This window comes from Phyllostomus hastatus, unplaced genomic scaffold, assembly GCF_019186645.2.
Source record: "Phyllostomus hastatus isolate PE091 unplaced genomic scaffold, TTU_PhHast_1.1 phas_contig_148, whole genome shotgun sequence".
NCBI lineage: Eukaryota > Metazoa > Chordata > Mammalia > Chiroptera > Phyllostomidae > Phyllostomus > Phyllostomus hastatus.
The window spans coordinates 5840401-5866594 of record NW_025333607.1 but is presented as its reverse complement, the minus strand read 5'-3'; the positions used below and the strand labels follow the sequence as shown (position 1 = coordinate 5866594).

Genomic DNA, 26194 nt, shown 5'->3' with positions numbered 1-26194 from the left:
CGTCCACCCAGCGGTCCGAGAGCCGGGGCCCACTGCCAGCAGGAGGGCAGGATGGTCAGCCCCCAGAGTTCCCGGAGAAACCCAGGCAGAGGTGCTCTGCGCTGACCCTCTGGGTTGTGTGGCTCATCCTAGTGAAAGACTGTGCTTTCCTTCCGGGGGGTGTGTTTGTGCATGTATACATCTGTGTATGTGTGTGCACGCATACATGGGTACACACGAGCCCGGGGAGTAGGGCACCCACTCCTCGGGCATTTGGTAGAAGTGCCTGAAAATGCGAGGGTCACATTCATTCCCAGCAATTGCATCTCATTCACTTTCAATTCTTTACCAGTAGCCTGATGTTCTGGCCCTTAGGGGCCTCAGCCCAGTGGTCCGATCTGTAACCCGGGGACATAGCAAAGCCAGGCCAGACGTGCAGGTCTCTGTTTCCAGGTAATGCGTGGGATCCTTGAGTTAGATTTGTCCAAAACAGACGCCGCTGTGTTCCCCATCAAACCCATTCTAAAGGGTCCACCCCCCAATACATATTTGTGGCTTTGAAGTAATAGAGTCCATCCATCCGGCTCCTCGAGGGACTGCATTCGTTTCCAACCCTCCCTGTCCGATGTCCATCTCTAAGCCCTCTTAGTCCTGCAGCGAACCCACCTCCCACGGCCACACCATGGCCCTGGCTCAGATCCTTGTTAGCTCTCACCTGGATCTTGCCAGAGAGTCTTGGCAGATTTGCCTTCCTCCGGTTCATCCTCTGCATGGCCAGCGGAGTCGTCTTCCCAGGCAGTGGTGGGATAGTGTTATTCCTCGGCTTAAAACCTTTGGCGGCTCATTGCCCTGCGGGGTGGTGTTCAAGATCCTTATCTTGGTAATGGAGACCTTCCCCACCCAGCCCGCTGCAGCCTGCCCCGCGCCTCCCCGTGGCTCCGCCATCTGGTGCGGCTTCCTGCTTCTGAAGACACCGGGGACAGCTGGGCTCAGGCCTCTGCTCACCGTTTTCCCTCTGCCTGGAATTTCCTTCCCGCGCTGGCCCACCCGCCAAGCCCCTCCTACTGTGGCTCCAGAGCCGGGTCCCAGTGGGACGTTTCCTCCTACCTCTACATCACTCCCACACGAACCCCTCCTTCCGTTTTGTTTCCAAAGCACATTGGACGCGCCCTGTCCCAGCACTCCCCACAGCCAGCAATAATTTGTTACATGTGGGTCCGAATTCCACGCTGGACCACGAGCTCCATAACTGCAGGTCACGTTGTTTAGACATTTTTGGATGCTTGTTGCCTAGCATGTTTCCTGGCCCTCAGCAGGTGTGCGATTCATTTTTGTTTTCGGTGAGGTAATTAATCTTGATAAGCTGGGCCACAGATTCTGACAGATTTTTTTTTAGATTGACTGTCTAAAGGGTAAGTACAGAAGCTGAGAGGCCGACACACAAAGACAAAGGCTCTCAGGGGGTTCCGGTCACCGGTTATAATGTGTGGGGGCGTCTCCAGCGCCAGCTGGGTGTCCTGAAATTGAATTCAATGCTGACACTGTTTCCCTGGAGGTAGCATCACGCCCCATGGGGGAGGTCCTACAAAGTGTCAACTCCCCACGTGCCAACTTGCTCTCAGATGCCAGCTGAAAGTGAAATGATGGCATTGGGACACAATGTATCTGTGGTTTAAGTATCTTAGCTGGTGATCACCTAGTACCTGGACGAGGGAGGACACGATGCCGTTTTCCGTTGTCTGATGTCTGTTGTATGAAAGAGGATCACGTGTGTGTTCGGTGCAGTGGGAGTGATGGAAGGCGCTCTGTCCCGGGCACGGAGCTTAGGAGCAAGAGGCCCCTGGCGGCTGGGGTTGTCCGTGAGGCGGGGTGGCCCGGGACGTCCCACATTGCTCTGCGGGCTGCTGGGGAGGCCTTCATGTCTGGGGAGAGGGGTTGGCTAAGGACCTTTAAAAAGATCCTTTGAAAAAAATTGAGATTCTAGTGTTTGGGGACCTTTTAGATATTATACTCTAATTCCTTAGAATATTAGAATATTACTTAACCCCCCTCCCTTCTCCTAAAGTAAAAATGCAAATCTCAGGAAATTGAATTTTTGCTTCTTTTAAAATAGCGATCCTCAGTATTCGCGGTTTCTATATTTGTGAATTCTCTCCCTCGGGAAAATTTATTGGTAACTTCAGTGCACAGAATACGCTCCCGGCCCTGTGCGGACATGCGCAGAACGAAGTGCTTGGCCTGGTCATGTGCGGACATGCGCAGAACGAAGTGCTTGGCCTGGTCATGTGCGGATATGCGCAGAACGAAGTGCTTGCCTGGTCGTGTGCGGACATGCGCAGAAAGGCTAAAAGCGTGAGTCGCTCCTTCTGCGTGTTCCCGGGGGAGGTTGCTCAAGGTGACCTTCCGCCTGCTTGTTTTCAGTTCTCATGCCATAAACAAGTGTCCTTTTTGTGGCCGGTCTAGTACCACTTTTTCTATTTTGTGCGTGTGTTTTGGTGATTTCACTGTTGAAAATGGCCCCCACGCGCAGGGCTGCAGTGCTGTCTCTGCTGCTCAGTGCAAAACGCCTGCAACAGAGAGAAAACACGTTAGAGAAGCTGCGTCCGGGGGCGAGTTGGAGCGCTGTTGGCCCTGAGTTCAGCGTTGATGAGTCAGCTATACATAGTCAAACACCTTTACACTGAAACGCACACGAAATATGGTTCCGTATCGGTTGACGAAAATGTGGCCAGAGCCCAACCCTGTAATTTTCCCGGGAGCCCTCGTTCAGTGGTCGCTAATTGAGCGTTCACCGTGCCTTTATAGAACATGACTTCCACGAATGTGTATTTTATGCTGTCGGAAAATAGCCACCCAGGGACATTGCCAGGGCTGGGGTGGGGCCGAGAAACTTTCGATAAGAAGAAACGCTACCTGGGTGCGCACAGGAGGGAAGTGGGGGGAGCCCTACCAGTTAGCCCCGCCTCGGGGCGTGGCAGCCCTACCAGTTAGCCCCGCCTTGGGGGCGTGGCCGCTGGGGGAAAAGGAGAGAAACTGCCTGCCTTCCATGGGCTGTGTCACTGGGTGAGCCATGCCCATCAGAGGCTGTGCTTCCAGCAGACATGGACATTCACACACATCCCAAGGTATCAATTCCGGGCCCTACAGGGATAGTTGGATGGGAGGGAGAAGGTGAGGTGGGCACTGGCTGTAAATGAAATTTTCTGTGCCCTCCTTCCTGGGGTTCTTCTGCTCCAGCTCCACAGGTGTTTACAGAGGCCATCATTTGGGTGTGGTGATGGTAATGCCACCTGTCCTCTGTCACTAATAGAGAGGACCAAGTCACTGGGGAAATGTGCACTTGTCACACGAAGCACTTCAAGGACGAAGGGGTTAATGTGCTCATTCCTCCTCTCGTGCATTCAGAAGGTGTTTGCTGACACCCACGGATACCGTGTGCCTGCTTCAGAGGTTGTGTTAGTTAGAATGCGTTAGTGACAGACAGCAACACAGTATCAGGGGCCCTGCGTCACGCAATCATGTTTCTTGCTTACGCTTCATGTTCCCCAGACGTGGTTGGGGGCTCTGCTCCACTGGGTCACTCAGGACCCCAGGCTGCACTCTCTGATCGTAGGGCGCCTCCGTCACTGAGTCAAGGTGGAGAACGCTGAGGGACCCTGCCAGGGCGATGAAATGCTTCGGTACAGAAGTAGCCTCTGTCCCTTCCCTGCACACTCAGTAACCAGACCAAGGAGAGGGAGGGAGAGTAATCCCCCGATGTGTCCAGAGCAGTGGAGAACCCAACTGCCGTGAGTGCCGCCATTTCCACGTGCACTCAGAACAGTTCTTGCCTTCCAGATGCTCCAGGGGGAGTGGGGGGCATGGACAAAATGAAGCAAAACACACAGATAAATCAAGATGAAACGGTAGCTTTAACAGGGCGTGATAAGTACCAAGATGATTTCTTGCAACTCCATTCCCTAGGGGCTCAGACCAAAACCCCGGCGTCATCCTGACCTTCCTCACTCCCACATGTGATCAGCTGGCAGGTCCTGTTGGTGTTATCTTCACCCAGGCGTTTTCTGCGTCTACCCAGAAACAGCTCCCTTCTCACTGTCTTCTCTGCTTCCGCTGTGGTCCACACCACCATCGTGTCCTTGCTGGGTCATTTCCATGCCTCCTGCCTCCCTCCTCTGGCCCCTGCCCACAGCAGTCGGGGGAGGGGGGTTGTTCAGACACGTCAGATTTTGTGCTCAACCTCCGCTGACAGCCCCCCATGACCCTCGGAGGAAAATCAGAAGTTTTAAATGGTCTTCATGTCTCTCTGTGATGCATTTCTCACCACCTCTCTGACCTCATGTGCCACAATCTCCCCTTGAATCACTCTTCTCGAGACCCAAGGACCTTCTTGCTCTTCATTTGCAGGGCCAGCAGCGCTCCGCCCAGAGCCGTGGTGCTGGCTTTGCTCTCTACGGGCGAGTTTTTCTCCCAGAGAGCCTCAGGGTGCCCTCCCTCTGCTCTTTTCAGTCTCTGCTCCAATGTCTCCTTCTCCAGGAGACGCTATTTAAAACCTCAGCTCCCCCATCTACCAGCATTCCCGAGCCCCTCGCTTGGGTCTACTTTTTCTTCTTTTACATCATGAATAACTTATTAGGCTCTATAAAACTTATGCATCGCCTTCATTTTTTGTCTCCCTACACAAGAAGCTACCTCTAAAGGGCTGAGAATTTCCTGCTGTATCTCAGCACCTCCAATAGTCCTTGACACCTAAGAGGTAGTTGGTCAATATTTGTTAAGCGGTCACACGAACAGGAGCAAGTGCAGGTTACAGTGGCAGTGTAAAGGAAGGGCCCTGGGCACGGGCTGGAGGGGTTACACCTGAGCTAGGTGCCGAAGGACTTGTAGGTGTATGCCGAGCCAAGGACGGGAGGAAGGTGTTTTTCAGGGAACGAGCCCAAATCCACTCACTGATAGGCCAACAATCCATCTCCAAACAAAATCCCTGGGCTTCCTGCTGGGAAGAACAATACGGTGGAACCTTGGTTGTCAAACTTAATTCATTCTGGAAAATGGTTCGAGAAGCGACTTGTCCGGAAACCGAATCTCCGTAGTTTGTCGCCTGAGAGACACGTGACTGACTGTGCAGGTGACAGCGTGAAGGGTTGTCAGGTAGAGAATCGAAACCTGAAGTTTTGTTAGACAACCGAGACTTTTTTCTAGAAAGAACTTGGTGGAGAACTGGATTGTCGGAGAACCGGATTGTCCGAGAACCAAGACATTCGGGAACTGAGGCTTGACTGTGATGGCCAATGAACTTCAGTAAAAGGAAGGGGTCGTTGTGTCTGTTGCGGGTTAAGTGAGACGGTGAGAGCCGGTGAGGCTCAGGACCTCCTGCGGGGGCTTTGGGGGGTCCCTGTGCCGGGTCCCACCCAGCCTGCGGCCCAGGCTGCAGAGCTGAGGTCCGTGCTTCTTCTCGTGGTTTCTATTCCAGTTGTGGTGCATGTACCCTCATCATTTTAATCTGATGTGTTAGAACTGAGGCTGTTTGTCAGGTCAGGAAACTTGTAGTCTTTTCTCTTATGCATGTTTCATGTAGATAAGGGTACAGTGTGATGTATTTGTTTAAAATAACATTTTAAGTCTGTGGATTTTGTGCTCAAATTACACTTCCTTTATATAACTTTTATTTTGGCGTGGGAAACTGATTCATCTGGCGTTGGAAAAAACGTACATTTGTGGTTCTTTTTTTAAAGGCGAATAAAGAAGTTCAGTTTCGAAATAGTTTCTAGATGCTCTTAGCTTTGCTAAAATAAGTTTCAGTGCTGTTGTAATTTGATTTTCATTTTTTTCTCCTCCCAAATGACATAGGTAAACTCCTTAAGATTAAAGCTTCAGAAACTCCAAGAAAAAGCTGTTGAGGAGGATGATTATGATAATGGTGAGTGTGACTGTGTTTATCGAATATTTCTTCTTTCCCTCATAACATCCCATTTCTCACCCCCTCCTTTCTCAGATCTCTCCACACCCCAGACGGACTGTGCAGTCCCGTCCCCCAGTCACCTCCACTTGGTGACACCGGACTATTCTACAGCACTATTGTTTTGTGGATTTCCAAATGTGTTATAAGCATGAATCCTTTGGGTTATAAATATAACTTCATTGATTATTTGGAAACACAAAGTACTTGAACAATAAGAGTTACATGAACTCATCATCTGCCTGCCTAAGGTATGCTCTGTCTGTAATTATTCACTCATCAGAATGTATTTGTTGAGCAACTATTATGTGCTAGGCAAAGTGGCAGGAACAGGACAGCGAGGCAGACACAGGCTCTGTCCTTAGGATGCGTCTGGGTATAAGTCCTCCCTGAGCTCATTGACATCACACTCTCCGGGACCAGAGACAGGACATGGGGTGAGGTTAAAGGTGCCAGGCTGTGCCGCAGAGGTCAAGTCCATCACACGTCCATGAAGAGGGCCCCGAGTACGGAAGCTAGAAAGGAGAAGTAGCAACAACATGAGGCCAGACATGAGGAGGGGATCAGAAGCCAGAGAAACAGTTACAATGAGGGACCAGAACAGGAGCTGGGCCAGACGCAGACACAGACACAAGGGCGTATGTGGCGGCCGAGTGGAGTGGCTGTCAGGAGTAGCGGTGCGGCTGCGCTCTGTCGGGGGAGGGGGCCTGCTGGTGTCTGTGAGGTTCCCCAGGAGAAGCTGGAGGGTGACTTTACTCTGCTTGGTTTTGTTGCATTTCGCTCGCTCCCCTTTTTTCTCTCTCTCCCCTTTTTTGTGAGTGTGTTTCACTCACAAAAATGGCTTGTGTTCTAGGGAAAGGAGCAATTGGCATGGAGTAGAAAGTCCCATGTTTTATCCTATCAAAGTGCTGGTGTATTTACCTGCGGGGAACATTTCAGGGCTCTAATTACACCTGCCCCTCGGTAGGAAAGTAAAGTTAATATTTCCTCATATTCTTGCGTCGTTGGTTTTACCCTGCTTGCTTGGAGTTTCCTTCCTGGGGTGAAAAGTGGCCCGCACTGAATTAGTTCCTCTATCCTTTGTCTCAAACAATATCCATGATGACAAAAACCTAGTACCATAACAATGTGAGATGTTGAAAGAAAAATGGTCACAGCAGAGGCCAATGTTAAACCACTCCCAAGAGAGAGACCAGCTCTTGTCCAAATTGCCGGAATCTTTGTTTTTCTGAATTCTTTCCTCAGCAAGATGTCTCTTTCCTCAGCTGTCCTCTGGTGATAGTGTGCAGTTATCCGAGGCGATGCTCCTTTCTTTCACGGGGACCCCACGTGCGCCCTCCTTCAGGGCTTCCTAGATGTGATGCTTTGCACCAGAACCCCTGCTTCCTCTTCTCAGAACCAGAGATGCGAGTGAGCAGTGGGGATCCACAGACACCTTTCATTGCATTTCATTCGAGCATAGAAAGAAAAAAAAGGTGCCCAGGCTGGCGTAGCTCAGTGGATTGAGCGCGGGCTGCAAACCAAGCATTGCAGGTTCGATTCCCAGTTAGGGAACATACCTGGGTTGCAGGCCATGACCCCCAGCAACCGCACATTGATGTTTCTCTCTCTCTCTCTTTCTCCCTCCCTTCCCTCTCTAAAAAAAAAAAATAAAATCTTAAAAAAAAACAAACAAAAAAAAAGAAAGGAAAAAAAGGTGTTATAGTATTGGTTGTTTTTATGTCCTCAGGACTCCCACATGAAATGGAGGTGCATGCCATTTGGGGGTCCAGGGAACAGGAATGCTCCTGTTGGCAGCCTGTACTGTGTTCTCTCTGACTTAAAATGTGTCCAAGATGACCTACCCTCAAGGACTATTAGCTTATTTAGGATTAAACATAAATAATATAAAGATGTGAAATCTCAGTTAACATTAGAATTGATTTTTTTTTTTTTTTTTTGGTATGAGGACTCTGTACTTTCAAGAGAGAGGGCCCTAACTGGAATGTGTCCCAGAAGAAAAGAAGACTTGCTGTTGGGTGTGTCATGATGCGGCATGTGGTCAGGGGACGGAGGCTGCCGGGAGCTCATTTTCCTCTCTGTCGTCTGACACGTTCCCTCTGACCACACTCCTCACGTGCCTGTTGCTGCCTGGGGCGGGCTGAAAATGCCCAAGTATATCCAGGTCCTAATCCCTGGAATGTGCAGACGAAACCTAATTTGGAAAAGGATCTTTGTAGATGGGATTAAGTTAAGGATTTTGAGGCGAGATTATCCTGGACTGTCTGGGTGAGCCCTAAATCCCATCCAAGGGTCCCTTGGGAAGAGACCGTGGGAGACTAGATAAACAGAACAGGAGGAGCAGCTGTGACCACAGAGGCAGCCATCGAGCCATGCGGCCACAAGCCAAGGAATGCCGATGGCCACCGGCAGTTGGAAGACACAGGGGACAGACCCTCCCTGAGAGCCTCTGGAGGGAGGACAGCGCGGCCAACACCTTCGTCTCAGCCCAGCAAGGCTGAGTTCAGGCTTCTGGCCCCCAGAACGGTGAGGGAATAAATGTCGGCCGTTTTCAGCCACAGAGTCCGTGGTCACTTGTCACAGCAGCCACGGGCAACGAATGCGTTGCGTAACAAAGCACCACAAAACTTAGTACTTACAACAGTGTCCGAGCGACACCAGGAAAACGGCAGAGAGAGCAGCCCCAAGCATGTGTGCCCCAGCAGCAACACGGAAAGGTAAAACCAGCAGAAATGGTCAGAACCAACATTTTCAGAGCCCGGGAAAACAGCTCCAGGTTTGTAGCAACCAAGCAAACCTGGAACCAGGAAAAAGGCAACTAGAAAATGGTAGGAGAGCTTTGTGGCATTTTTACTTGCCTTTGTCCCACTTTCTCTGTAGGACAGCAGTGAATATTGTTTACAATTTAATTTTCAGTTACAGTTGACGTACCATATTATATTAGTTTCAGGTGTGTAAAATGGTTGTTAGACACGTATATTTCTTATGAGAGATCACCCCATCAATCTAGTAGCCGTCTGGCACATTCATAGTTACTACAATATTATTGGCTACATTTTCTGTGAGGACAGCAGTGATCTTAAAGATGACAGCTGCATTCTCAGTGTGGGACTTTGGTTCCTGATTCTGGGGAGGGTAGAGCAGACCTCACTTGCAAATGATTGTGTCCGTCCTCATCTGTCAGCGGTCTACGACTGACATCACATCAAGCACTTGTCCCAGTTTTGGCTAACTCAGAACACAGGCTGGAAGAGAGGCAGGCGTGGCTGAGAGCTACGCAGGCAAGGTGTGCTGCCAAACTGCAACACTAGGGGGCAAAGAAGGGTCACTGGTCAGGAGATACAGTAGACTGCCTACAGCCTGGAGCAAAACTGGGGGATTCTTTGGGAAACGAGCACGTTCAAAACCACCCATGTGTGTAGGGAAATCCAGAAAACCACTCGCATGCCGAAAGCAAGACGCATGCTCAGAAAAGAGCAGAGACGACCCTTCGTTTTCACCCCCTGCTGGTCCGTGGCTGCACGGCTGGCCTGGCTGCGTGTTGAAGGCGCTGCCCCGGCACAGAGCTCGTCTGCAAAGACCAGGAGAGGTGTCTGTTTGCCTGTTTGTTTTGGCGTCTCTGTCTGTGTCTCCCACCTCCCTCCCTTTTTTTTTTGCTTTTTTTGTTTTATATATTTTTTATTCTGGAAATTCAAGGAAACACTCAGAGGTGAATGAAAAAGAAAACACATCTCAGAACATATAGCATGCAGCAGAGGCAGTACTCAGAGGGAGATTCGTAGCTCTAAGTATGTACATTAAGAAGGATCTCAAGTCAGTAATCTCACTTCACATATTAAGGAGCCGGAAAAAAGAACAAACTAGGTCCAGTGCTAGCAGAAAGAAGGGAGTAATGACTAGAGCAGAGATAAATAAAATAGAGAATGGAAAACCAATAGATTCAATAAAAACAAAGTTTAGTTCCTTGAAAATACCAACAAAATTTACAAAAAAGAGAGAAGATGGAGATTACAAATAAAAAATGAAAGTGAGGACCTTACTACCAAAAGAATGAACAAGATTATATAAGAGAATATTGTGAACAGTTTTATGTCAACAAATTAGGTAACTGAGATGAAGTGGACAAATTCTAGAGAAACACAAATTACTGAAACGGACTCAACAAGTAAAGAGATAGAATTAGTAATCAAAACCTCCCAATCTAGAAAAGTCCAGGACCAGATGGCTTCACTGGTGAATACTATCAAGCATTTAAGAGGAATTGAACATGATTTTTTCCCCAGACTCTTACAAAAAATAGAAAAGGAGTGAATACTTCCTAACTCACTCTGTGAGGCTAGCAGTGTCCTGACACCAAAGCCAGGTGAGGACATCTCAGGAAGGAAAAGTATACACCCACATCCCTTAAAAATAAAGATACAAAAACATTCAACAAAACACTAGTAAACTTAATTCAACAGCACATTAAAAGGCTTGTGCACCACGGGCAAATGGTGTTTATGACCACATGGGATTTATTCTGAAGTGAAGGTGCTTCAATGTAAAATAAATCAAAGTCATGTTTCATATTAATAGAATGAAGGGGGAAAAAACAGACAATCATCTCACTTGATGGAGAAAAGGCATTTGACAAAATTCCAACACCTTTTCTTAATAAAAAATACTGCAAAAACCTTTTCAACCTGATAAAGGATATTTATGCAAAATCTACAGCTAACGTCATCCTTTCTTCCTAAGATTATAAATGAGATCAGGATGTCTGCTTTCACCATTGCTGTTCAACATTGTCCTGGAAGCTCCGGCCAGACCAAGTCGCCAAAAAAAAAATTAACTCTCTATTTGCAGATAACATGATCTCACATATAGAAATCCCAAAGAACCCATGAGAAATTATGAGAGCTAATAAACAAATTCTCTAGTGGTTCAGGGTATAAGATCAACACACAAAAATCAGTGGTCGTTCTGTACACCTGCAACGAGCAATCCGAAAAGAAAATTAAGAAAGCAATTTCATGGTTAAATAACTGGGAATGCATTCAACCAAGGAAGTGAAGGACTTTTTACACTGAAAATTAGAAAACATTGCTGAAAGAAATTAATGAAGGCTTAAGTAAATGGAAAGACATTCTGTGTTCATGGGCAGGACTATTGAATGTTATGAAGCTTCAGTACTGTACCCAAAGCAGTCTGCAGGTTCAAGTCAATCGCTATTGAAATTGCAATGCCACTTTTTTGCAGATAAGCTGACTCTCAAGGTCATATGGCATCGCAAAGGGTCAGAATAGCTAAAACAATCTTGCAGAAGAAGAACAAAATTGGAGGGCTAACATTTCCTGATTTAAAAACTTGTACTCTAAAGCTGCAGCCATCACGACAATGTGGTCCTGGCATCGGGATAGGCACAGAGACCAAAGGAATGGAACTGAGTTCAGAAACGTGCCCGTACATCTGTGGCCAGTTGGCTTTTGACAGGGTGTCGAGTCCACTCAACGGGCGGAAGAAGAGTCTCTTCAACAGGTAGCACTGGGACAACTGGACTTTCGCCTCCAGAAGGATAAAGTTGGATCCCTACCTCATGTCATGTACAAAAATTAACTCAACATGCTTCAGGGAGCTTGGTGGAAACCGTGAAACTCTTAGGAGAAAGCACCGGGGGTGAATCTTCATGATCTTGGGACTCCTAGATATGACACCAAAAGCATAGGTAACAAACAGAAAAACTGGGAAATTGTACTTTATCGAAATTAAAAACTTTTGTATATCAAAGGATATTACTGAGAAAGTGAAAAGACAGCTGGCATATTGGGGAAAAATTCTTGGAAATCATATATGTGATAAGGGTTTACTATCCAGAATATATAAGGAACTCTTACAGTTCAATAAGAAAAGGGTGAACAACCCAATTTAAAAATGGATGAAGGACTTCAATAGGCATATCTCCAAAGAAGACATACTCATGGCCAGTACACACGTGAAATGATGTTCAACATCGTTAGCCATTAGGGAGATGCAACTCTGATTTTCGTGGTAATGAGATACCACGTCACACCCACTGGGATACCTACGACCAGAACCTGCAAAATAACCAGGGCTGGTGCGGGTGTGGGGAGACCGGAAGCCGAGTCCTGCTGCCGCAGGGACGGGAAGCGGTGCAGTGCGGCAGAAGACAGTTGGGCCGTGTCTTATGGAGCTAAGTGGTATTTACCAAGCAATTTTACTTTTTAAAAAAAATTAAATTTATATTTTTATTTAATTATGGTCGATATATAATCTTGTATTGGTTATATTAGTTTCAGGTGTACAGTATAGTGAGTCAGCATTTTTATACTTACCACTTGATTACTGCACTAAATCTACAGTAGTAATCAATCATCTGTCACCAGGTAAGCTTATCACGCTGTGGACTATGTTCCCTTTAAGTATGTCCCGAAGGAACGGAAAGCAGGGACTCAGATATTTCTGTGTCAGTGTTCACGCAGCATTATTCACATTAGCCACGAGGTGGAAACAATTGAAATGTTCATCAGCAGATGAACGGATAAATGAACTGTGGAATACACATACAACGGAATATTTTTCAGCCATAAAAAGGAATGACGTTCTGAGCAGCATGGACAACCTTGAAAACTTGAAGTGAAAAAACCCAGACACCACAGGACAAATGTTGTATGACTTCACTTATATGAAACCCCTAGAGTAGGCAAATTCTGAAACAGAAAGTAGGTTGGAGGGGACTAAGGGTTGGGGCAGGGGAGGAGAGAATGGAGACTTAGCTCCTTCCGGCCTCACAGTTTCTGTTCGGGGTGGCAGGTTTGGGGGTAGAAAGTGGTGACATCTGGACAACGTTGCGAATGAACTTAATGCCACTGAATTGCACACGTAAACATGGTCAAAATGGCAAATTTTATGTTACATGTATTACCACAACCTTAAAAATTAATAATATAATGCACCCAAACCCATTGAACACACTGTACACTTTAAGTGGGCGAATTGTATGGTGTGTGAATTATGTTCCACAAAGCTGTTTCAGAAAAACAAGGATGATGTTTGTTTTGCTCATCGACCTGAAAGTTGGGCGGGGCTGAGTGGGTGCAGCCCCTCTTCACCCCCGGCATCCACAGGGCGCTGGCCCGAAGGCAGGGGTGGGGTCACCTGCCGTCTCCCCTACTCACAGGTCTGGGGTTTGATGCTCTGCTGGCACTTGGCTGGGGCACAGCTGCAACACTTACCTGCAGCCACTCTCTGGGGCTGCTTGGCTTCTGCATAATGCGGCCATGGCATCCCGAGAGGGAGAGCTAGGCAAAAACCACCGCTTTGTTAGGACCAACCTCGAGAGTCAGGCAGTGTCTCTGCCGCTGCGTTCTGTGTGATAGACATAAGCATGACCCGTATTCAAGGGCAGGGTCTTGGGCTCCATCTGTGGGTGGAAGGAGAGTCTAAAGAATTTGTGTGAATCTTTTAACACCATCCCAGACTGCCCTCTAGTCTACTGTTTTTACCTTCTTGCCACATGCAAAAAATACTCATCCCCTCTCAAGACCCTTCGGAAGTCCCGTAGTTTGGCGCCAGGCTCCGGCTGTCTGTCTGGGTGCTCCTTGTCTGAGAATTGGGGTGTGGGTGCTGGTGCGGGTGAGCTCCTCAGGGGCGACTCCTTGAGCACAGGCTCCTAAGTAGTTTCTCTGATCTGAACACCCGTGTGCTGAAGTCACAGGCTGCCAGCCTCCCAGTCCCAGCACACGATGGTGACACAGGGACAGGACGACTGTGACAATTGTCAGAAACGGGGCAGCTGGAGGCACGCAGCAGCCTTGGGCCCATAGCCATTCCGAAATCCGGCTGTGCACCGGTTGTCGGCTCCTTGCGGTTGTTGGCTCCAAGACTAGAGCTTAGCCTCACGGCCTGGAAATAATTTTTGCAGCACCTGGTCTGATCTCTGGAGTCTTGACCCCACGCTCTGAGCTGTCCTCCCTCGTCCTTGAGGGGAAGCCTCAGCTGGCAGCCAAGTGCTGTTCTCAGCCTGCTTTCTACCCACGCAAGTTTGGGGGTCCGAATGCCTATTTCCATTTTGTATTTTCTCTGTGATTTTTGCAACCTGGCATAATTCTTTTAAAAACATTTTGAGTTTCATATGAATTTACTTATAATCTAGTCCATCAGACACAAGCTTGACCTACACGTCTCTTCAGGAGAAGCCTCTTTCTCAGGCTCCCTGTCAGTTGGGGGAGGCCGAGAACGGGGCCCCTAAGACTCACCAAGGGCTGTTTGACCCTCTGAAAGGGCCTGCGATCTTTCTGAGGTCTTACAAAGGGTTTCCAGTTCTGTCCTTGACCTCATCTCTGGCCATATTTTCCTGGCAGCTCTCTGGACTGGATCTTTGCCTGGAAACTATTTCTTAATCTCAGCATTATTTGTCATCTGGAGAGGCTGGGAATAAATAGTTGTAATGTCCAGCCCAGCAAGTCCTGGCTCCTTTGTAGTAAACCAGTTATTTGTGTAGCTCATTTCTCCCTTTGTGCGTTCGGCTGTGCCGGGCAGTCCCTTCGGTTCCCTGTCTGGAAGTCTGGCCAGACTACCCGGCTCACTGGGTGCGTTTCCTATTTCCCATGTCACCTTCGGTGGCAGTGTTTCTGTGCTTTCAGCTGCTAAACGTGGGTTCCTTCTTCCAGCTAACAATAGCGTTTCCTCTCTTTCCTGTAAGCCCTCCTCAAGATCGATCATGCTTCTCCTGATTGTCTCCGTAAGGCCCCTTCCGATTTCCAGGCCCCACCCAGCCCCAAATCTGCCGCCATGCACGGTGGCGGCACTTCCCGATGGCCCCCAAATCTGTTCCTGTCCTCTGTTGCTGTGCAGCAAACTGCCCTCAAGCCTAGCGGCTTATCAGAATGACAACATTTATTGTGCTCGAAAATCTGTAGTTTGGGGAAATCTCAGCAGAGCCAGCCCTCCTTTGCTGCATTTGGCATTAGCTGGGACAGCTCCAAGAGTGAGGCCACCTGCCCTCTGAAGGCTCGCTGTCCCGTTGGGCGCTTGGTGCCAGCTGGCAGCTGGGGCTCAGCTGGGGCTCAGCTGGGAATGGAGGCTGGGGATGGAGGCTGGGGCTGGGGCACCTGCTCGGGGCCTTTTCTGGGGCTGTTGGGGGTCCTCACGATGTGATGGTGCCTATAGGTGGGATGGTGGTGGGTGGGGAGAGAAAGGGGAGGGGAGAATGCTGGAGGAAATGATCACGTTTTATGACCTCATCTCAAAAATTATGTGGTGTTGATTCCACCACATTCTGTTCATTTGAAGGAAGTCACCAAAGTTAGCCCACGTTCAAGGGGAAAGGAATCAGACCACTTTTTGATGGAGGAGTGTTTTAATAAAATGATCCATATGGCAATTCAGGACTTTGGTGTTCACAGGGCCATAACTATTAGAGAAGGAAGGGGACCCCCCCCCCCACCCACCCACCATGGCTGCACTATGAAAATTTCACGGCGGGCAGGGGTCAGCTGCTAACTCCTTGGACCACTTACTGTAGCCAAGGGGGTGAGGCCCTGAAGCCAGCCAGGCGTGTTTCCCTGTCTGTCCCTCTGATGAGGAGGGTCACGCCTGCTCCGAGAAGGGTGGGTGCTGAGCAGATAAGAACAGTAGCCAGCGCACTTCCTGCCTGGCGAACCATGCGCACGGGACGTAATTAAGAATGAGAACAGACGAGGGATGTTAAAATACACAAGAGGATGAAAGCGAGAACGCCGAACAGAGTTCGTGCGTGTAGTCAGGAGCCATTTGTCGAATGCCTGCTCTTTCTAAGCAAGCACGCTGCCGGACGACGGGCAGCCGTGGGGAGGCAGCACGGTCTCACCCTCCCAAACCTGCCCTCGCTCGTCAGCCCAAAGTCGCCTCTTACTGCAGGTTCTCCAGAGACGCGTGTCCTCATCCTTCCTAGGAAGCAGGGGAAGCTCTGCGTTGTCTCTGCGCCTGGCAGTGTGTAGCGGGGCTTTGTGTGTGAGACTCCTATGAAGTTCCACCCGTCGCCTGCTTAGTATACGTATAAAACACGGTGCTGATCGGCCTGCGTCCTGTCGCTGAATTGACTGGCTGATGAGTTCGGTCGGCTGAATTAACTCTCTTATTTCTATATGAAGTGACAATTAGAAATAATTACCTCGCATTCAGCCCGGGACAGTCAGTACTTAAAGACACCTTCGTGGGCTGTGAAAACTCGAACATGTGCTTATTTGCATGTTTAGTGTTGATTTTCTCTCTATATGTAGTTGAGGTGTAATTTACATACGAGGAGTAATGTGGAGGGTTTACTAACCGGCCCTGCACCTCTGGGTGAGGACCCTCAGCCGGCAGAGCGGGGCACCCAGGCCTGGGCGAGGGGACCGAGCATGCGTGGGGCTGCCCTTCCATCCTGTTGCCTGTCTGTGAGCACCAGCGCGCTCCTGGATAGACCGGGAACAAGAGCGCCTGTCCTGCTGTGAGGGAGAGGGTTCATGGGACGATGGGGTGTGCAAGCGCCCGCACACAGGTACCGAAGTATCATTTGTGTTCTTTTATCTCTGCCCAGCCCCGCCCTCGTCCCCCACCCCCGAGTAAAATGAGGCTGCTTCTGAGTCCCTCCCTGCCAGCAGCCAGCATGCAGAAAATAGGATGGAGCGATGTGACTTCTTGATTTCTGTGGGGCAATAAGCAGCTTATTTGCACGTAGCCTCAAGCTGCAAAAGATTTGAGAAGTTAGGTAAAGCAAATATATTAAAAACGTGCAAATGATGGTGAAGCATGTCAAGCTTGCAGACTGGTTTTCTGCTCTGCGGGCTGAAAGTCATGACCTTGGGTCTCTTGTTCTCTGCTTCGTTCTCTGCTGCGTGACATTGGATGACATTGAGAAAATGAAATTGAAACTCTGCTTGGGCTCTGCAAGAACTGATTATCCTGATTTTGAGGGTGGATGGAAATCACGGAAAAGGAAGAAAATGAGACAGAAATGGGGTGCTGAAGGCGAGAGTAAAGGAGGAGAGATTGGAGAGGCCGACTCTCTGTTCCCGCTGTTTCTGTGTCTGCTGTTCCGTGACCCGTACCCTCGTGGACAGAGAGGTCAAGGTGCCCTCCCCAGATGACTGTTTAACCCGTGCATGTAAAACTGTTATTCACAAACAAGATGCCCGTCTCTTCCGCGTTACGGCAATGATACGGTGCCCCCGCTGCTTCTCGGGGCTCCTCGCACTCGGCACGCATCGTTGGACAGCTAATTTGTTTTTATAAACTCTTCAGGCACTTAATTAAATCTTGCATGCTGTCTAATAAAAAACTGACAGCACATCTACTACTGACACACACCGGGTGACAGAGTCACACCGGAGGAAAACCCGGAGTGGCCGCTCTCCCAGATTCAACAAGCTCCGCGCCGTCTTCATCTTCCGCGGCTCTCTGCCTGGCGCGCCTGCTCTCACGCCGCTGCGTGTGGGGCACCGGCCGCTCCGGAGGCCCTGCTTGCGAGTCACGGATTGTGACCCACTTTTGAAAAAAGTTATCCGGGAAAATTTGAATGTTCTCTGTAAGACTTGGAAGCAAAAACCTGACTGTGTATGAATACTTGAAGGTTGACCAAGGTCGTCAGGTGGAAGGAGGCCGACAGCAGGCAGAACCCAAGGGCATCTCATGGGTCGTGGGTGCTGTTAGATCCGGGCAGGCCTGGGAGGAATGAGAATCACCAGGTGAGAAAATGGCACCGTGGGAAGCTGCCTGCAGACCCTGCCCAGGAAGATTGGGGTCTGGGCTCGGCTTATCTGCCTTATCTGGCTTATCCACCAAAGCAGGATGCAGCTTTCACCCAGCAACCAGCTCTAGCCAATCAGATTCTTAATATCCCAACCGTAGGTTTTTGCATTTAAAAACCCTGATCTAAGAACAACGGAGTCCCAGCCTCCCTTGGTTGGCTCCCCAGCCTCCCTCTGTTGGCTCCACTTCCCCTCTGATTCCCCGCTAATAAACCCTGCTCTCCTTAGCTCGCTGTGTCCGTCCGACCTTTCTTGAGTGACCAGGTGGAAGTTATAGGAGGAACTGGGGGTCGGGAACAGGCGTCTTGACGTAGTTTTGAACCAGCTGCCCCTGCCTCACTGGGCCATCGCTGTGAGTCCTGCCTTGGCCTTTCGGTCTTGTCCATGGGCAAAGGTCAAGGTGGCATGTATTCTGAGTCGGGACTGAGTGGAGTCATAACGTTAAGCTATGAAGAGAGAGTCCTCTAGTTGCCGACAGTCTCTGAACCCTGCAGTGGAACGCCTTTCGGTGCCTGTGTTCTGGGAACACACTCAGCGGACGCTTCTGTGACCTCCATGACCTCCTCACTTCCCCTGCCTGCGCGTCCCAGCCTGAGAATGGTTTTCTTCGTGCATTTCTCTCCTGACAGCCAGAGCTCTCCATTAATAGGAAAAGGACTGCAGTTTGGGCCATCCGCTTCCCCCCAGTGCTGTCGTGTCACGTGTCCAGCCTGAGACCTAACGGCTGTTTCGCCCCCCACCCTCCCTCCATGAGTTCCTGCTCTCGCCCGCCTCTCTGCACAGCTGCTCTCGCCGCGTCTCCTCCTGCAACGAACAGCAGCGCAGGCAGGAAAGCCTGGGGGTCGTGCTGGGCTCTCACCTGCCCTTGGACGTGGAGCTGCAGCAGCTTTCAGATTTCATCTCCCAGCCGCCTCTTCCATCTGTCCTTAGATCTCGTCGGCTTTTGCCGGGACTGACCCACTCGTCTCCGCGTCCTCCCCCCTCCCTCCGATGCCTCTTTCACGTGGTGGCCGGTCTTCTTTCTAGTGTTTAAATTTTTATGTATTTATTTTCTTTTGCCTTATTTTTTAAATTAAATGTATTGGGGTGGCATTGGCTAATAAAATTATAAAGGTTTGTGTTGCACTGTGAGCCCACCTCTGAAGTCAGATCTTCTGTCACCACACATTTGACCCTTTTACACTTTACTACCCCCGACCCCACAGCCTTCTTTTAAAAATGCACATAGGATCACTTTTCCATTTCCCCTCTCGCTGTGACTGGTACTTCAGGGTCAATGCTACGCTTGGCCTGCGATAACACCGTCTCGCCCTGGCCCTCGCCTTCCAGCTTCCTTTCCTGCCTCTCCTTTTCCACCCAAGTAGCTGCCCTCCCTCTTCCGGTAGCTCCTGGAGGTGGTGTGGCGCTTCCTACACGATTTCCACCCCTGCCTGTACTCACGGCTTCCTCCTCTACCTCAGGTCCCACTTAGCCATCAAGCCTCGGTTCCAGTGTCCCTTCTTTGGGGTACTCTACGAGTTTCTCTGTCCTCATGTGTCTCATGTTTGAATGCAGCTGTCGGCTGTCCTGTTGGCTGAACTGTGAACACTCAGGGGAGAGAAAGAGACCTCATCTAACTTTAACTCGATCCCCAACACCTAGCATGGTCCCTGGCCGGAGCACACTCTCAAGAAATGGTTGTTGGGTGGACAAATAAATGTTCAAACTACATCTTACCTACCAGTGAGAATGCTTCTCACTGTTGCCATGTTGTTAATAGTTGATCAGTCTACTAACAATAGAATCCTGAAATAGTAGTGCCTTTCAGGTCAACCTAGTTAAAAACTTGATGGCGAAGCCTGGCTCTGTAAACTTGGACAATTTACTTTGTCTCTCAAGGCTTGGGGTCTCCCATCGGTAAAACGGGCTAATAGAGCTGTTTGGAGAGTGAAGTGAGATGGTGCATGTGAGCTGTGTGAGTTACACAGGATGCGGAATGAAGGTCGGTTGCTACAATGATAGTCCCCAGTCAGCTATTTAGATGTTCCGGGTCTGTGCAGACAGTGTTTTCAAGCTGCTGTCCTTGTGTCTTCTGTTCAGATGTGTTTGCAAACAGGTTATGTCGTAGAGCAGCGGCAGGACCTTGGGGTGCCTCGTCTGATGCCCCTTGAGCGGAGACAGAAACCGGAAAGTCCACAGGGAGGGACTTTCTAATATTTCCCAGTAGACAAACAAAGTCATTTTCCTCCACTGCCATGGATTGGGTGGAATGACCTTTATCAGCTGATGACAGTGATGTAGCAGAAGGGACAGTTTTCCTCCTGACCTTTACACAATGTGCCAGCTTGTCTCCCCACACAAAATAAGTTACAGTTGACAGGCGTGATCGGACAGCGACCGCACAGAAGCTTTTGCTGGGAAGGAGACTGCAGCAGCCCCCGTGAGCTGTAGAACACGGCGACTTTCGTCGTGTCCCCCAGGGTGGCCTAGAGTGATTACCACCCAAGTCACTGCCAGAACACTTAGTGTAATGAGTTCCTCTGGGAGTTTGTTTTTAAATGAGATTTGTGTGTAATGAATTTTCCGTGCCGGGGGCCTGATTACGCCGCACGGACCACGCTACGTTCTTCTACTCGCCTGTCTTTGTTGGCGTCTTCTCTCCAAAACATCCCGGGATGTTTTCGTCTCATCGTTTTTATCCCTTCGTTTTTGCCTCTCCTGCGATGTCGCTACTTCCCTTGAGTTTTCCACCACTGAGTGATTTTCCCTCGAGGCTTTTTTTTCTCGTGGGAAATGTGTGAACTTGGCGAGTGTGATCGTGCCCCAGGCAGAGGTGGGCGGCGGCTCCAGAATGCAGGGCGGGATCCAGCGGGTGGCTCGGGGGAGGGGGCGGGGCTCGGGGGGGCGGGGCTCGGGGAGGGGGCGGGGCTCGGGAAAGGTGCTCCTGGGAACCCGCCCACTCCAGGTGTCTCCCTGTCAGGCAATAACGCTCGGGAGAACCACAAGCCGTGCGTGGACTTCCCCTCTTCCGGAAGCCAGCGGAGGGGTGGCATTTATATTTGGGGTGGGTGGCTGCTGTGAGTCCCGGTTATGGAAACTGAACGTGGAAATGGGCGTTCATTCTGGAGCTTTCCCCCGAGCGGGCTCTGTGGGGAGGTGAGGAGTCAGACCCCCATCTGCTCAGTGGGCACTGCGATGCCTGTCCCGTCGGCCACGTAGGGACTCCGGGGTGTGCACGGAAGTGTGCCGACCGCACACCCCTGCCCACTCCTCCGCCAGGCCTGCCTCTGCTTGGGCGGCGTGGGCAACGGTTTCTCCTTTTTAATCTTTTCTGCCACCCCAACGAAAGAAGAAAAGAAAAACGTGCTGGAGAAAAAATTAGAAGGAATTTAAAAAAATGCTTTGGACGTTGGAAGTCTAATAAAACCCCTGGTACCACAGCTGAGGCCGCATGGCCGCATGTCACCAGCAAGTAAATCTGGCTGACGTGACTATTTTCTGCATGTCTACGGAATCAGAGAGTCATTCGCATCTCTGAAACGTATCTGTCTCCATCAAAACAGCGGCTGAAGATGGGAACCTTTTGTTTTTCTTAAAGCCTTTAACCGGAGGAATGTTCGCTGACCTCGTGTGACCTTGGGACAGCTCCCAAAGTTGGCAGCTTGGGGCTGGTGATATTTCAGCTGCTGGACATTTTTGAACCTCTGTGATTTCTTCAGAGGGCTGTGGTTTTCCAACTGTGCTCTGAGGGGTCTCGGGTGCAGAGGGGAGCCCGGAGACAGTACCCCCAGAGACCGGAGTGTGCCCGGGCTTTTACTGGTGGTTAGGCCTCCTGTAAGACTGCCTCTTAAAAAGGGGACCGATGGGAAAGAACAGAGCAAAGCAACACAAAAAGAAGCAAACCTGAGAAGTGAACAAAGATACATGAACAGCACTGCTGTTAGAACTGGGAAATGATAACCTCACAAACGCTGAAACTTGGTTGAGAGGGAGAGATTTCTCCTCAGGCCAGGCTCCTTTTTCATAGTTAAAGGAACGGAAGCTTGACCTTCGAGTGCCCAAAACACAGTAGACAGAGGGGCTCAGGCATCGGGCACTGGGTAGGTGGGTCCCCCCGACAGTGAGGATGGAGTGGCAGGCATGCTTTGCTGGGGAGCAAACCCTTCTCGTCGTCCACATGGCGCAAGGGCCCCCGATCAGCTGGTGCAGGTGTGGGTTTCCGGCGCAGACAGTGGTGGGCTCCCCAGGCGGGGCGTGACTCTGTGTCCATTCCGCTCACAGGGGCTCATTTTCTTCTTGGCAGCCGGAGCCAATTGCTTTGGATCCGCCACGCAAGCCTCAACACCCAGAACCAAACTCCTGTTAATGAAGCTCCCGAAATGTAAATGCACAGAGCCAGCCATTACCTCTTTTGACATAGTGAAAAGAAAAAGGGTATTCAGGTGGGAGAATATGCTCATTTAGGCTAAGGATGGCATCCTCCCTCCCTCCCTCCCTCCCTCCCTCTCTCTCTCTCTCTCTCTCTCCCTCTCCCCCCCGTCCCTTTCAGGATAGCAGTTGCTGGTTGTGGCCTTGAGAAAAGTCAGCTGGGCATTTCTGCCCACCCGAAGACTTCTCCCACTGAAATCCCCATCCTCTATATAACGACATGAAAAACGACTGTACCGTTCCACATCTGTGTTTGAAAAATTAAGATTTTTGTAAGAGGAAAAAAACCCATCCAAAAGTGAGGAGAAAAGTCTGCTGTGATGAATGCCAGTCGTGGGAATGAGACTTCTGGGGCCTTGAGGCACGAACTGGCCCCTTGGGGGCAGTAGGCACCAACCGCAGGCAGGACATCTGGGCAGGAAGTTGCTTATCCTGCAAATGCAGTTTCGTGGCACGACAGTCTTCCCCTTCTGGTCAGAACTGATGTTTAAACTGATTCAGCCCACTCTGGCCCATAATGTCATGGCGTGCAGTGCTCTGGTGGTTTTCGTCTGGTCAGTCGGGTTATTACACCCTCAGCCATGGTTCAGTGTCATCCTCCAAGTCAGGCTTCTGCCCTCCCCTGGGACCCGCCGGGGTGGGGGAGGGCAAGGAGTGATGTTTTCCCTCCCACTCCCTCCTTCCTCCCTCATTTGGGGTTGTGGGGCGGGCTATGTCGGAGGGCCTCCAGGCGCCCCGTGGCAAGTTTGTTGTGCCCAGTGCCAGTGTCTGGGCAGTTGATTCTCTGGGTCGTGGCTTCCCATCTCTGACAGTGACCACAGTAAGGCACACACCACGGTCCTCTGCACATGCGGAACAAAGATGCCACCCACTCTGGCATCCTGTTTCTCCTGGTCTGCTCCAGGATCAGTGATGCTGGCCTCCATCCTTTGAGTCGATACTGGCACCCACTAACGGCTGGGATGGCACTCGGAAAACTACTGTGCTGGTCCTTCAGGTGACCTTGAGCACTCCGCCGGCCCACCCTCTGCGTGGGGCCGGCGCCGGTGCTGCTGGTCCGGGCTGCGTTGGGGAAGCCCAGGGCCCCTGTCGGCCTGCCAGGGGGCCGTGGGAAACCTAGAATTACCTGAGTCTTTAGGAGACGGCAGGTCTCTAGGAGAGAGTGCCCCCTTTTCCTGCCTCTCCGGGGGCTCTGACCATAGTTGAGGGGGGCACCAGAGTGGCCTTGGGCTCTGGAGTTCTGCAGATATTTAGCTCCAGACGAGATGCAGTGTCCCCCTCTTTCAGAAAGTTCCAGGTTCTGGGAGAGAGGGGCGGCGCAAGGTGCTTCTGCCTCCTGCCCTCCAGGAGTGCACACGGCGCCTTGAGCTCTCTTCCCCCCTCCCCGAAGGCTATCTTTTCTCCTTCCTTCCTTCCTTTAGTCTCTGGGATGTGAACATAGCGGGGGCCTCCTCGGGAATGCCTTCTCTGGCAGACAGCTGGTCCAACAGGTGGCCTTGAGGATGAGGCGCCCCATAGTTTTGCTCTTGACTGTGGCCTGTGTCCTCTGGAATTCGGCATTCGCCTGAACACCTCCTCCTCTCCCCAGAAGGAAAGGGGGCGATGGGTATTTTACACGCTCGAGCCTTACCCCTGCTAGTCGTCAAGGGGCCTCCGAGTGCCGAGTGCCCAGCATAGCTTCCCTCTACAAACCAAACGGCCAAGTGCCATTTAACCAAATGCAGTTGGTTTTCTGTACAGAATTTCGTTCCCATTCATTAGAGCTCTTCATCTTCCACGTCACCGTGGGAGGGATTCCTGGTTACCTGTGGGGTCACTGTGTGTTTCTGGGTGGCACTGGCCTCTTGGGGCTGGTGTCTCTGAGGGGATGAGGCTGGTTCCGAGAGGCCCGGAGAGGCTGCTGGAAGGAACTGCTGAGGCTGCGAGTGTGCGGCCGAGGGCACAGGGGGCCCCAGCGGGGAGCAGGTGAGGACCAGTGTCCCTTTCTCCCCCCCCCCCCCGACTCCCCGCTCTCTCTCCAGTGGCCTCTGTTGGCAGAGCCTGACCGCAGCCAGGGGCAAAGTCTGAGCTCTGGTTGGCCTGCAGGGTCCAGCCCAGCACCCAGACCAGAAGGTGAAGGTGAGCACTGAGGGACCCGGGCTGAGCAACTGGCACGTCCCCAAATAACCCCTCACCTTCCCATGTTGTGGACCAACCGAGAGACGACCCTGGGGGCACAGCAGATGGCGGTCTAGACGCCGCTCTGTAGCTGATGAAGCCGACGCTGTATGGAGGTCTGTGGCAACAGCGGGCCTCCGGGTACCCAACCCTGGACTAAGAACTACCCACCCAGCCCCAGGCGGGGGCAGGAAGCTGCCAGGTCCTCTTGGTTGGGGGCCTGCCCTTGTAAACCTTAGGTTTTAAAAACATTTAAAATTATAGTTGACGTGTTCGTTTCAGGTGTGCAGCACAGTGATCAGACATTCATAGACCTTACGAGGGATCCCCTGCTGAGTCTAGCAGCCAGTGAACCAGAGTCCTGGGAGGAGCAGAGTAGAGTGAGGGCGTCCCGAGGTCGTCTGGCTGCCTCCAAGCAGGGGGGCGGAGGTGCTGAGCTCTGCCTGCTCCATTTGGCTCCCAGACTGACCAAGCAGGCAACTCACTCCATTTCCCTGGGCGAGGGTAAGGCCTGGGGCAGGGCGACCACCTTCGCAGACACCCAAGAGTAAGAACGAGGCATTTTCTCCTGACATAGCAGCCCAGAGCAGCTCCCACAGCACAGGCCATTCTTACAGGTTGAGAGTGTCACTCCAGCATGCGTTTAGGCAGAAACAACCAGGTATAATAGGGTTCCGGGTCATGTCACTGTTGTGCTCTGTCCTAATTCAGGGGGTGGTTTCAGAATACCAAGGGAGGGGAAATAGATGGCCTGCTGGATCTTTCTGGAAGCGTCAGAGACATCTTCCCTCCCTGCCTTTGACAGGTGAGGTCACCTGGGAGTCTGCCCTCCCCTGCCGGAATCCTGGGTGCCATGGCTCCGGGTTCTTAATTAAAAGAGGACTTCCATGTCGAATACAACCCACGTAGGGGTAGGGCTGGCGTAAAATGCAGTCGGTGCTTGGTAGTTGATACGAGTATGACTTTTCCTTACAACACCAGCACACCAGTGCCTGCGACTAGTCACTGGTGTTTGCAAGATGATAAAATGGGTGAGCACGTAGCAAAATACTATCATGGAAAACTTAGAAAGTCTTCATCACGCCTTATTTTAAGACAGCTTGTTTTCCTTTCTCTTTTCTTCTTGGACACCAGCGCTCCTCACCGTGGTTTTATGCTGTGTATGTACAGCCCTTTCTGTTGCCGGCCTGGTTGCTAATGAGTGTGGTGGGACTTCATGCAGCGGTGTGGCGTGGTGCCCCTCACAGGGCTTTATGACGACTTCCAGGGGCTTCACAAGCCCTGGCACCTGGGAAGCGAAGGGCAGCCTGTGCCGCCTGCACGTGCGACTGGGGGGCTGGGACTGAGCCGGAAGGAAGGTCAGGAAGCTGTTGAACATTTTCCATTGGGACAAAGGAAGCACCGTGAAGACTGGCCATGAACTAACCCCCCTGAACTTGACAGTCCTCCAGGTGTCTGGCCTCATGGACTGCGTGCTGAATTTAAAGAGATGCCATTTGAGTTGAATTAAATCGGAATCAACAAGCTGGGGCCGCCACAGCAACCTCTTTGAATTGTTTTTACTTCTTATAAATACAGGCCTGCCACGTGTGTTTCTCAAAACCATCCACAGTTATTCTTTTCTTATTTCACAAAAGTCTAGTGGCGCCGTTGGATTAACGCTATCCTTCTCCTGAGGGAGATGAGGAAACTGAGTCTTAGAGATGTTAAGGAATCCCAAGAGTATAAAGTTGTCCTGGGGAACCCAGGACTGAGGTCTGAGTCTGCTGATCCTTGAGCAAATAAGTCATCTAAAATTGTGATTTTCTTCTTTTTTTTTAAAGATTTTATTTATTTTTAGAGAGGGAAGGGAGGGAGATAGAGAGAGAGAGGAACATCAATGTGTGGTTGCTGGGGGCCATGGCCTGCAACCCAGGCATGTGCCCTG

General features: G+C 50.7%; 1 protein-coding gene across 5 annotated transcripts in view; it reads left to right on the top strand.

Annotated features, from left to right (window-relative positions):
* The window catches only part of DISC1 (DISC1 scaffold protein), a 262910-nt gene that overhangs the window by 36344 nt on the left and 200372 nt on the right, over nt 1-26194 (top strand). For all 5 annotated transcript variants that reach the window (XM_045817203.1, XM_045817186.1, XM_045817193.1 and 2 more), the window contains exon 3: nt 5827-5896. In XM_045817203.1, the coding sequence (XP_045673159.1) occupies nt 5827-5896 (70 nt within the window). The remainder of the gene's footprint in view (nt 1-5826; nt 5897-26194) is intronic.